Below are 13,040 nucleotides of genomic sequence, written 5' to 3' on the forward strand. Positions count from 1 at the left end.
ACTTAGGCATTCATTATTCAATTTACCGGGTTGAGGGTGGAGTTGAAGTAGCCCAGCCAGAGGAAGAGCGAGGCCACGCTGTCGCTGATCTGGCAGGCGGCGCAGAGGGGCATGGTTAGGGCCATGACGAAGAAGGGGAGCCAGCAGACGACGAAGGCGCCGGTGATGATGGCCAGCGTCTTGGCCGCCTTTCGCTCCCTTTTGGCCTCCAGCGTTTCCTTCCGCTTGTTCACCTTTTGCATCGGATTCGCGATGCTCGAGAGTTGCTGCTGCTGCTGCTGCTGTTGCTGCTGCGGGGGCGGCTGCTGTCGGGGGCGTGGCTCTGGGGTCAAGGGGGACTCGCTGGCGGTGCCGCAAAGCGGATGCGATTGGTTACAGCTCGTCAGCGTGCTGGTTTTGGTCGTCATCGGTCCGGCGGCAGCAGTGGCGATTCCCTGCGAAGTCGGCGTTTGTGGCGATAGTGCCGATATCGACGTAATTGTGGTGGCATTTGATGTGCTCGCCCCGCCCCCACCGCCTCCACCAGTTTTGGCCGATTTCTGCAGCTGCTGCACTTGTTCGAGCTGCTGTTGCAACTGCGGATCCTCCAGGACCTCCACCCCATTGGCCTTGCACTGGTCCTCCTCCTCGTTTGCTGCCGCTGGCGTTGCTGATGTTGCGGTTGCGGGCTGCGGCTCATCGGGGTCCTGGTCCTCGCGGTCCTCGTCGTTCTCCTCGTGCTCCTCCCCATCATCCGGCTCCTGGCCGTCGTCCCCCTTGCCCGAGGTGGCCGCTCCGTTGACAGCCGACGCGGACTTGGCGCTGGACTTGCCCTGCTGTTTGGCCAGAGCCACCAGGTGCGACACCGTGGCGATCTGACTGCCCGACGTGCTGGGCGCCTGCAATGGAAGTGGAAGTGGGAGGCCACTCGAGTTAGTTGCAGTCGGGGAAACTAGTCAGCTAATCTAGATAAAATTAGTTCGAGAAAATCATTAACAAACGAAAATATTACCCAAGCATAATCTTAATGTGCACTTTACCAATGTTTGTAGATGGGATTAAAGATGAATAACAATTAATACAAAAAAGTAAGTTTAATCAATATCAAATTCAAAATCAACTTGTTAAGAAATGAATAAAAATGTTACATATTTGATTTATAAATAGTTTTAGCAGACTTCATAAGAACCAACACCTTTTCAATATTAATAAAAAATGTGACATTTGTTTCAACTTCTACAATCTATTCCTGATCCCAGTAAGACTATTTTGCCTGCCTATAATATTATATACAGTCCAATTTTTGAACCGCGGATTCCAAGTTTCATGTGCCAAATTAGCATTTTAAATCAGTACCCGCATTGCATTCATAAATTTATTTACTGCTCATCAAATTTCATGGCGTTGGGGCCATAAATTTTGGTAAATGAATAAAATCAGAGTGTAAATATTTACTTTCGTTAAGCTCGTTGGCCATTTGGGTCTTGGGCCCCCACTCCGTTGCCTTTTTATCAGACCTCTGCCACTCGAAAGGGCTGCTAGGCAATTTCGCCGGATGTAACGTACATATTTGAGGAGCCGGTCCTGCTAACGGCATGTCTAGCACTAAAATTCCCATAATCACCTGTAATTTGAGGCCGAACGTAGGTGTGCGTCGGGCGGAAGTGGCCGCAAAGTGCTAAAATGAACTTTACGTGTGATAAATTGTGTCTACTTCGCAGCTGGCACCTTTTCCTGGCGATAAGGTTAATAAGTATATGGAACCGGAAGTGGAAGTGTAAGTATCGCGATAGTTTCGAATAATAATAATCTGAATGCGATCAAATTCTATACATAAACAATAAACTTGACTATACGAATACGTTTTATTTTTCGTTTTATTTTGATATTGTAAACATTGTATTTTATTTTAAATAGCAAATAATGTAAATATCGAATAAAGGAAATCCTATTAAAGGATCTTAGGGGTGTTATTTTTCTGCCATCACCATTATGCACGAACGTAAGGCAAGTTCAATTAATGGCCAGAGCAAATGAATTTTACGACTGTGATGCTACCATAAATTTCGGAACATATTGTGTTGAGTATGTAATTTGTGTTCAAGAGAAGACATTCAAATTCAGAAGAGTGAAATCTGCTGTTCCGGGAACAATGGATACGTATAGTAAACGAAATAAATCGCTGGACAAGAGCTTAGTTCACATCAAATTCAATGGACATTGGCCAATTGTGCATAAACACAAAGCGACAAAAGTGAAGCCATGGCCACATATGGGTTTGTATTAGAGTGGAATGCCTTGTGATAAAATTAATTAAGCCCTCTTAGCGATGGACTTAAAATAATTTATACAAAAACGAAGAATCAACATAACTTATTTTGGGTAAAAAAATGTAGGTATGCTTAATGATGATGATAATAGTATGAAATGACATGATTCATTTAAGTTGAGGTCCACTCTACTGTGAATTTGTGCAGTGCCATTGTCCTGGAAATCGTAATTGTCTACCGCAATGAAAGCGAGCCATTCGATCTTGTCCTTCGTGGAGCATTTTTAATATGTTGCAAGGACGTATCGCCGTAGCAAAGCAAATCAAAGCCACAGCAAATCAAAGCGAAGCCAGAGACAAATCAACAACAAAGCTTCCGATTGCCAAAGCAAAGAACGCAGTTTAATTTACAGATACCAAACAATAACGAACAATGGGAAAACACCGGGGAAATAGGGAAAAGGGGGCTGCAGATTGGAATACAGAAGACTTTGCAATATTGCACCTGTAGGACATCCAATGAAGCAAAAAAGAAAGAGGAAAAGTTGTAATTTATCCCTTAATTTTCGTTTCGCTTCTGTAATTATAGAGCCAAAATCTCAAATATCCACGGATATTTTGTATCCGTTTCGTTTCGATTTTATATTTGCTGCCAGACGCTTTTTTTCTGTGACTTTTCGGTCATATTTAACGCACACACAACTATAATAAATTTATATATTTGCTTTGGGCCATGCGTGCAAAAGTGTGTTTGTTTATTTATTTGGCCGTCCACTTATTTGCCCAAGAGAAAAGCGACCGAAAGAGAGAGGTGTGTGGAAGCCATTCCCAAGTAAATATTTAATCTCAGGACCAAGATTGTGTGAGTGGATGGGAAAATGGGAAAAAAGGCTGGGAGTTTCTGTTGGCCAAGCGAATGGAAACGAAAGCTGTTAGCCATAAGCCATCAACATATTTTCCTCAATTACTCAAGCGTATTGAGTGCCTTGTTAGGTGGGCCCGGAATCAGAATGGGAATCGCAATCGGAATCCACGGGTCAAGGAGTCAAAGGCCCCCAAAGCCCCCATTTCCATCCCACTCTCTTGCTTTCTCTAACTGACTTTTGGCTCCTGTTGCTATTTTGTTTTCATACCCTTTATTGAGAGGTAGGACTTTGGTGACAAGTTGGCCAGGAAGTGTAATGATTAATCCCGACTTTATATTAAATAAAGACTTTTCTCTTTCTGTGCTGAAAGCATTGAATTAAAAACGAAGTGGCTTTTAAATTGTAGATATTCTTTGAAGGCATTTTGCTGGCATAGAGTATTTAAATCTTCGACCTGCACAGGTGTTTATTCCATTCGTATTTTCATTTGAATCTCCGTTTTCTTACTTTGTGCTCTTTTGTCTCTGTCTCGCTTTTTGCATGGAAGAGCGGTGGAGGCGTATCCTTGTCACAGCTTATATTTGACTTTGCTATTACTTAACCGGCACGAACCTGGCGATTTCGTTCTGCCCCCTTGCCCTCTGACCCCCTGACCTTTGGCCAGTCGCCTTGACTTCGCCACCTCGTTTCGAGCAGCGCAAAGGTATTGGCCCGGCTTGTAGCAATGCAAACAAAACGTTCAAGCAATTTATTTCGGCTCTGCCTTTTTATGGCTTGCTTTCGCCCATCGCTTTAATACGCGTTATTATTGAATGTGTGGCCCCGTTCGGATTATTTTTCAGCCATAAAATCGCTGGCCGAAAATTGAAGTACATAAAATGCGGCTAAATACAAATTTGGGTTCGGGCCATCTGCCCTTTCCTCGGGATTTCCCCCAATAAACCGAAAGCTTTGCCTGCATTTTATCGCTGACATTTTGGCCGAGTGGCGGATAATTTGCCTGGATTGCTTGGGTTTATTCTTAAGAGTGGGCTTCTTATCCTAGCACTCAAGGCGGCATAATTATCAATTTTCCATTTATTTCTTAATTGGTTCAGATATTAAAAAAGAATTTAAACGTTTTAGAATGACTAATGTTAATTTACATTTGCATTGTATTGTATTTGTAAAATGGATCTTAACATGCTTATTATTTTTAGCTTCTATGTTTCGAAATGTATACATCTGATTATTCATGTGCACAACATTAAAACACGTTCTCTACTTTATTAAAAGTTGAGTTGACTCTTATTAATATTCTATGAGACAGTAAAACTCAAAATTCAAGAGGCAGAGTCGTCAAACCTTTAAGCTTTCGCCTAGAAATATGTATAATTCATTCGCTCCGCAAGAAGTATGTCTCAAGGAGACAAGGAAAAGGTTAATCGCATCCCCGCATCCCCTTGGATCATTATCAGGAAATGTTTCCCGAGGAATTCTCAAGTGCATATTGCTGCGACGGCAGCTGGGCTAATGAAACATTAGCCGAGTGAAAAAAGGCTGGGAAACGGCTGCCCAGGAGGGGAAAGCCCACTGAAAAGGTAGCCAAGAGGAAAAATCATTTCAATCCCCCAAAGGTAAAAGACGTCCGGGCAGCGGTAGCATCGTAGTTGGAGTCGCATAATAAAGCGAGAAATGAGCTGAACTCTGGTGGGTTTATTTTCGGTCAGCCTATCGCCAGCAGTATCTGTATGTGTGTTTTTGTGATTGTGTGTGTGTTTTTCATTATTGTGTGCGTGTGCATTTTGGGAACAGGAAGCAAAGCCCCAGATCGTTGGGCACATGTCAGGCGTTATGAAATTTGTTTTAAACCCAAAAATGCGCATTCTTTTCCATGGTTCACTCGAAAAAATTGTTGTTAAAAAGCAAAGCTTAAAAGCGGCTCATGGCATAAACGTTTTTTTCCCTAGATTTTTAATTTCATGATTTAATTCCACACCTTTTTAACGAAAATTTATTAAAATAACATAATAGTCGGACTTTTCTAGTTCTTGGAAAGCTGTATATTTCTATATCGGGGTGTTATCATATAATTATTCAAAACTTCTAAAAAATTAAAACTTGTCGGCTTGTATAATCACCTATATAAACTTAAACAGAACTTGACTTAAAAAAATGTATTTAGAAATGAAATATAATTACAATTAAATTAAAAATCATAGTACAAACAAAATATAATATAAGATTTAAATAAAGTATGTATTTGGAATATTCAATATTTATTACTTAACAAAAACTTTCTAATTTTAGATTGAAGTGTCGCTACTTTGTGCACATACCTCGACGCCAGCTCGACTTTTGCTGTCCACATTGGAGCTGCTGAACTCGGTGTCCTCGACGGTGTTGACCGTGTTCGTTGAGTTGCCGTCGACCAGGCCCAAAGCCCTGCCCCCGGATCCGGGTCCTGAGAGGCCCGCCGTCCCGGCACTTCCGGCCTTGGTCTTGGCCGTGGAGAATCTGCCGAGCCGTAGACGCAGTCGATTAAGTTTCGTATCTGTTGCCGCACCGCCGTCCGGCTGAAAGAGATAGATAGATGGAGATAGGTAAGAAAAGTGAGTGAGATGGGGCGATAGAGTCCTTCTAGTTGCGTCTGCATTGATTTTTCGCCCTTTGACCCGTGTGCATGACTTCAAATTAAATTCATACTTCTTCGCACAGCATTAAAATGAATAACAAAAGAGCGTTGGCAAATTTACATTTTCGGCTTTTTGTGCCTTACGCTTCAATAAACCGCAATTTGTACGCATATCCAAAAAAAAAAAAAAAACAGAAAAAAGTTCCAGGCTGAGCCGAAAGATCCGATCCGATCCCCTTTTTTTGTTGTTGCTCTCCTGTTACCATATGCATATGTAAGTGGGTTGCGTCCCGTAAATAAATTGTGTGTATTTGTTACAGTCACCCAAGAATATCTCCCAAATGGCCCACTTCGCCTGACCGCCCGACAGCTCCAAATAAATTTCACGTCTGACTGCTCCCAGCGCTTGACCTCTTTGATTTTTTCCCAGCCGCGTAGCCCTTTTTTTCTGATTTGGTAGAGTATTCGGTTCGCAGAGACAATGAACTTCGACTCACAGAGGGTTTAGTTTGTTGAACAAAAATTCGATTAGCTTCTATTTTTTGGCATTGAATTAATTAGGGCGTCTGGAGAAGATGTTTATTTTAAAAATTGTTAAAATTCATAATATTTGCAAGTGTGTTTAGAGGACCTTTAAAGCGTTTGTTAATTATGTCATTTAATTAAATAATATAGGAAGATAGCAAAAAAGTCATTATTCACATATAAATATTCTTAAATGATAACAAATTCTTGGGAACACTTTAAATGTATAAATACTGCTGAGCATTTTGAGCTTTTCAAAAATAAATCATTGTATTGAAAGTACAATTCAACACAGTGTAAACATGCTTCGCCTTTCTCCTTTTCTAAATATATTCCCTTTGTGTGCGGAATTTTGTCGTCTTCAATCCCACCAAATTAAAGTAATTGAGTAGTCCAACCCTTTGCCATCGGCCTCGTCATCTTTGTCGCCTTCGCCTCCGTCTGTTGACCCTTTGGCAAGTCGATATTGCTTTAAATAAATAAAATTATGCTGATTTTGCCTTCGTGTGCGGAAATTTCAACGACGAGAAAAAGGGTTCCGAGTCGATGGCGATCCAAAAATGGTGTGAATATTTGCGCAAATAGTATTAAATGGGTTTACAGCATGGCCCCATGCGTGTGACCTTCATTTTGTGGGCCAAAAACTAAACAAAATTGAGGGCCGAAATCTTCGTCAAGTGACTTGCGGGTTTGCTGAAGTTGGGGCGAAAAGTTCAAGGGGTGACCGGTCAGATAGCTTATTAAATATTGAAGAGTTTAAGCTTAATTAGGCAGAAGGAAAAGGGGGGTCAGAATGAGATATCCCAGTGGGAGATGAAAGTCTGTTCGAAATTAATAAATAACAAGCCACACTTCAAGTTTGGTTAAAGCTAAGAGCACGAAACCGGTATTAAATTTCAATTCCTGGCTAAGAGGGAACCTTTCACTGAATGTTCACCTAGATAAGTTGGAAGTGATGGAGAAAAACCATTATTGTCGTGGCAGAAAAAAAAAACAATTGCTGGTGAAGTTCTCTTTGGGGAAAACTAAAGTATCTACACACTTGTGTGTTACTTAAATAGCAAGGCAAACATGGCCAACACACACATACACACACACCAATACACACATGCACGTGATAAGAGCGATAAGCGCTCTCTTTTCAGCAGTTCGGCAATAACGATAAGGATGCGGATACAAAACCTCGGCTCAATGTGAATTTTATGCAGATGTGCTGTCAGCCGACTGTTTTTCTGTGTATTTAAGCGTTTGCATAAACGATACACTCATTCCCGTCTGTTCGTCCGTCCGTCGACTGTAGTCCTTAGCCATTTTTGGCACTTTAGCTAATTTATGTAAATTGTTTTCTTATTTAATTGTTTTTCTTTCCGAGACACATGTTCGGCTTCCGAAAGAAATGCCTGCGTATGTGCGTGTGCTCGTGTGTATTCAATAATGTGTTTTCATGCGATTTATGTTGGTCCTGAGTGTGACAAGAATGCCGTGGTATTAACTACACTGGGCAACAAAATTTATGGCTTTTACAGGGCAAGAGCCCCGCTGGCAGAGCAGCTAGAAAATTAAAATAAATCCACCATAAATAACAGCAAAATCAAATGCAAACTCGGTCTCAACCGATGTAAAACAGAGACTGCATTTTGCCTAAAAGTAATTAACATTTTGGTTTAGATTTATTTTATCTAGAGCTGTTTAGTATTTTAAAAAATGTTTAATTTTGTACTATAATTCTTTTTTCTTTGTTGATTTCCAAAATATTTTAAGAAGATTTATTTGGTTTATTTAGAAATAATTGTTTTTTTGGGTTTTATCAACAAGTCAAAACAAAAAAAATGTATTCTTTAAAAGAGATAACTTTCTTGTTCACTACTCTAAGCATTTTCCTGGAGGTTGAATGTTTTATTTATTTTAAATTTTGTTAGCCATGTAGGGCACTTGGCACTTTTGCTGTTCAGTTTTTTGTCGAGTATTTTCCCTCTTTTCTACCCAGACACAAACACGTCTCCGTGTGTCGCAGATGGCAGATGGCGAGTTGGCCAAATATGCTTTTCACTCATGCGATGTCGGGTGCTTGACTGTTTTGTCACATGTTTGGCTATGAAAATAGTGTCAATATCTGTAGCAATCAATTCGAGATGCTCTTGCAAATGTAATTGCGATGATGATGGTGTGCTGCCCATGGGCATTCGTCCGTAAATCAGCCTTCTATGTTGGATTATTAATAACATTTGCTCGCCGCTCGTCCGCACATAATGCCAATAGCTGAATTACAGATAATACCTGCTTCGCTTAATTGCCATTTGGCCGCCGCTTTCCACCGCTCCTCCATCAGTTAATTGCAAAATCAATGTGCGTGTGACCAGCATGAAAATTGCATTTCAATTAAAAATACAAACAGCGTGTTACATTCTGGACAAAAATTAGTTGGCTGACAACTTTCGGCTAATGATAGTTACATTTGTGAATTCGATTAGCCCGCTTTGTGCACCATCAAATTATTTAACAATTTGCCAATAAACATACCGAATGCAAATGCAATTAGCTGAAAATTTATGCCGGGCAAGGCATTTCCCACCAGAAAAAAAAAAACGCAGCGGGTTAGCAGAAAATGTGTACCCTCGTCAAGGAGCAGGAAAGCAATTTTCAATTTGAAAGCATTTAGTTATCAGAGAATGAAAAATAAAACCAATGAATAACAAAGTCGCAGGGCTAATGCCCTTTTTCCGTGTTCGGGAAATTCCTCGGAAGGCGGGGAAATCTTTTCAAATCGAAGGCACGGTCAACAGGACTGGTGTAAAGGATATATCAGATGTGTGTGCAGGGTAAATATATTCTAAAATCAACAAGCAGGACAGGGAACCCGACTGGTGAGTGGCACTAAATGGATGTGGGTGTGGCTGTGGATGTGGATGCGGCTGTGGATCTCGGGGTGTGTGTGTGTCTGTGTGCCGTGGGTGTGCGGGTAAGTGTGTTGACATGTAACTAAGGCACGCATCGTGAGGCTGGATTGGGCCGGACATCGGCGGAGGACAAAGGAGCAGGACATCGGGGCAGGACATGGGCCAGGACATGTGTACGAATGGCAAATAGTGGACAACTTGCCTTGTTTGCGCATTGAATTTGTGATTCCAATGACTTTTTGCCAGCGCTCTCTATCTCAGTCGCCCAGCTTTAGTCAGTCAGTGTTATATGCACACACGTGGCTTTATACAGATGCGGTCAAAATAATAGCAGTCAATCAGGAAATAATTGAAACAAACAAGTTTAAAACTGCATAATTTATAGCTCATTTAGATAATCAATCCTTCATTATCACAATGGAAAATTAGATTAAATGTGTGAATTATATCAAAACATTTTCTTTCTAAAAAATGTAATAAACTCATTGTTAGCAATTTCTGCTTTGCACAGAAGAAAATAGTAAGTATTAGATCTGGTAAAACTTATAACTTAATTCGAAATACCTCTATTGTATTGACCAACACTGTATGTAAAAGCACATGTGTTGGTAAGTGGTTGCAAACATTTTTACGTCAAATGGTCATTTTCAATTTAGTAAGCACTAAGCTTAAGCTAAGTAGCAGCTTGCCAGCAGGTCAGCCCAAGATTGAAGAAAAAATAAATAAAAAGCTTCGGCGAAAAAGTCAGCTAACGGGAAAAAGTGCAGACGAAATCGTAGATACCCTATCGCTTGATAAAAGTTAAGCAAAGTCAGGCAGAAGATTCTTTGGCAAACGAAAATTAGTTTTTAATTTCGTTGATAAACAACTTGGAAATTGTTGAAATTTCTTTCTTCGGAGCGAAAACAAATTACAATTTGGCCAGACTTTGCTCGAACACATCCTGTGCGTATTAGTTTGACCAGCTGGCGCATTAGGGCACAAACTTCTGGCCAAAGGACTCCCATACACACACACACACTCACTCAGACACACTCTCAAGTCAAGACAAGCTGCCACTTATCGCTCAACTTTCGGACAAGAAGGCTTTAATGTCCACGTGGCGTATGCTTAACTTAAGCCTCGCTTCCCCCGCTTTCTTCTCCTTTTTTTCCTTCTGGGTATTCCAAAATCCTTTGCCATGCATATTTCATCACTTTGGATGCTTCTGCCTAATTACAGCCCACATTCCCTTTAGGTTCGGCGGAGTACGCTATCCATATTTAAATTGGACAGTATAATTTCATAAGGTCAGGCCCCAAGTCATGTGCATAGAAATTACAGAACGTTGCCTGCGGTTTGGCATTTGACTGACCCCTGTGGTTCGGCTGAATTTGTGGCCTAAATGGGCGCGGTTTGCTGCGATCGAGGTCGTAATTGCAATGGCCAGGCTGTGGCTTGGACTTGGGAATCAAAATTTGACGTTAATACAGGGTCGTCATTTTGCAGAGACTTGGGTTGAATTTAAATTAAAAGGTTAGTAACCAAATTTAGAAAGAGGGTTCAAAGTATAAGCCAACATGTTTAATCATTATTTCTTGTGCATATTTAATTCGAAATTTTTTATGTATTAAAGAATATTGTTTTTTTTAATTCATCTAAGCATCTATAAATTTAAATATTGAGCGTTAAGTTTGAGGAATAAATTAAAATTTAAGCTCTTAGTCAATGAAGTTTCTCCTCTCCTTAAAGTATTATAATTTTAAAGCAACATTTTAGATGTGTAACGCTCCCCAGCTAATTAATGAAAACAGCATGTCGAACAAGGGGGAAGTGCACTACGTGTGTCATAAATGCCAGTCAATTACGGCAGTCAATCGATTACGTTAAGTGAATGGGAAGCCTGCACTATACCTGATTATTATTGACCGCTGCATCGACGGGTCTCGGTCGTCGACGATGGATGCGTTTGCGGGCCGTTTGATAGATTTTCCAGTAGAGTGCCAGGATGACCAAGAGCGGCACGTAGAATGTGCAACAGGTGGCAAATACCTGGAAAACATGATGGTGTCAGTATAATAAGTGGTTCTTACGGAGAGAACGTAGATATTTTTTACCTGATATGACACATCCTGCGAAACCATGCACTTCTGCTGCTCGATGCGCTGCAAATAGTCGGGATCCTTCCAACCAAACTGTGGCGCCAAGGAGACAATCACCGCCGCTGTCCAAACGCAGAAAATCATCATGAAAACGCGATTGCTGGTCCGCGAGTGGATATAGTCTATATTGGTCACCGCCCAGTATCTGCAAAAAATGTAAAATTTATTATAGGAGTTTACGAGTTTAAGTTGTAAATAATTTTTTTGGGTAATCAAACATTAGTTCTGTTAAAGCCATAGACTTATGATTGAAATACCAGTTTCATATAACTTAAACTTGATAAATAAAAACAGATTTGAGCCCCCCTAGCAATTATTATACAATTGTGGCCACTTAAACATGCTCGCTTAGTTACTCCATTATCCGAACCCGCAAAAGTGTAAATAAAATACTGCATAAATCTAGGCGCTGGCAAGCAAACACATATTTAGGACTCACACCCACACTATTGCAGAGACCCATATGGCAGGGCGACAAAGTAAAGAAACGTGTTCGATATTCAGTTTCCGTCTCACAGTTTTCCGTAGCGTTTTGTAACAACCTTTGTTGTTGGTCCTTCTATTTGCCGAGCGGGCCAAAACATGTTTTATGTATGTCTGCGTATGGTTGTTGCTCTTTGTGTGTGTTGCTGTGTGTGTGCGAGTGTATGTGTGACTATGTGGGAGGCATTTTTTAAATTTCCATTTTGTGTAGGTTGAAAAATAAGGTTACTCTACTGATTGATACGGCTGTGGATACAGAACATTTCGAACTGAACGGTTAAGAGCATCTTTAATGATACCAAAAATTCAGCTCACATTCAGCTGTGTTTGGTTTTACTTTTGGCCCATTTAATCCCAGCTTTTTTGGCTTAAATTGTGTTAGAAGTGGCTATTTTTGTTCATGGCTGTCTGGCTGAGGTGAGAGCATTTTCTATTCGCTTGTTTCTTTCTCTGCTTGTCTGTAAACTAGTTTCCCATTTGGTTTGCGCCGAACAACATTCCTAAACGAGTTTTTAAAACGTTACGTGGTCTCTAACACACTTGAACACATATAAAAAGGCTATATATGTTGAACTATTCTGGAAGCGTTGTGTATAATGTGCTCTTTCTGCTGATGATGCTGCCATTAAATTGCTAATAGCCATGGTGTTCACACAGCAACCAAAACGGATAGGATTATATTTTAAAGTTTTTCATACTTTAAGACCTATCGAATAAATTTAGATAAATGAGGGTAGAAAACAAACACCTCAGATTGTTGGTTCGAGTATAAAGCAGAATCCTTAATTACTTGTTTGTTTTATCATAATTTAAAGTGCTCTGTAGCGTAGAAAAATGTCTCATCTGTGTTGTGGCTTGTGGGAATTAGCGTCGAGAAACCGCAAGTTTCCAAAATTGCTCATATGCCAACAAGCGATGGCTCCAGTTTCCTTTATTTTCTGATACCGTGATACCGCGCTCTGACCGCAGAGCTTTAAGTGGCAGGCAAAAACAACATTAACATCGACAGGAGCCACGGCAAACACATGTTTATGTATTAATTAAATGCAATTTGCATAAACAAATATTATTTTGCCTCGACGAGAAGGCAGAGAAAGTCTACCCGTTCGTGTGTGCGCTCGTGTAAGTTGAAATCAACAATTAAATGAGTTGACTAAGCACTCGAAATGAGCCATAGATGGGATCTATATGTATGTGGCAAGGGTAAACCGTTGTGGAGTGCCCTTTCGGCCATAGAGCATAATTTAATTTGTCTACAATTGAGCA

General features: G+C 40.6%; 1 protein-coding gene across 3 annotated transcripts in view; it reads right to left on the reverse strand.

Moving 5' to 3' along the window:
• LOC108095217 (5-hydroxytryptamine receptor 2A) overlaps nucleotides 1-13,040 on the reverse strand; it is a 57,666-nt gene that overhangs the window by 1,684 nt on the left and 42,942 nt on the right. For all 3 annotated transcript variants that reach the window (XM_017196232.2, XM_017196231.2, XM_017196233.1), the window contains 4 exons: nucleotides 11,247-11,436; nucleotides 11,044-11,181; nucleotides 5,433-5,669; nucleotides 27-878 (listed from right to left, as the gene is read on the reverse strand). In XM_017196232.2, the coding sequence (XP_017051721.1) occupies nucleotides 27-878; nucleotides 5,433-5,669; nucleotides 11,044-11,181; nucleotides 11,247-11,436 (1,417 nt within the window). The remainder of the gene's footprint in view (nucleotides 1-26; nucleotides 879-5,432; nucleotides 5,670-11,043; nucleotides 11,182-11,246; nucleotides 11,437-13,040) is intronic.

The sequence above is a fragment of the Drosophila ficusphila genome, unplaced genomic scaffold, assembly GCF_018152265.1.
Source record: "Drosophila ficusphila isolate 14025-0441.05 unplaced genomic scaffold, ASM1815226v1 contig_414, whole genome shotgun sequence".
NCBI classification, from domain to species: Eukaryota; Metazoa; Arthropoda; class Insecta; order Diptera; family Drosophilidae; genus Drosophila; species Drosophila ficusphila.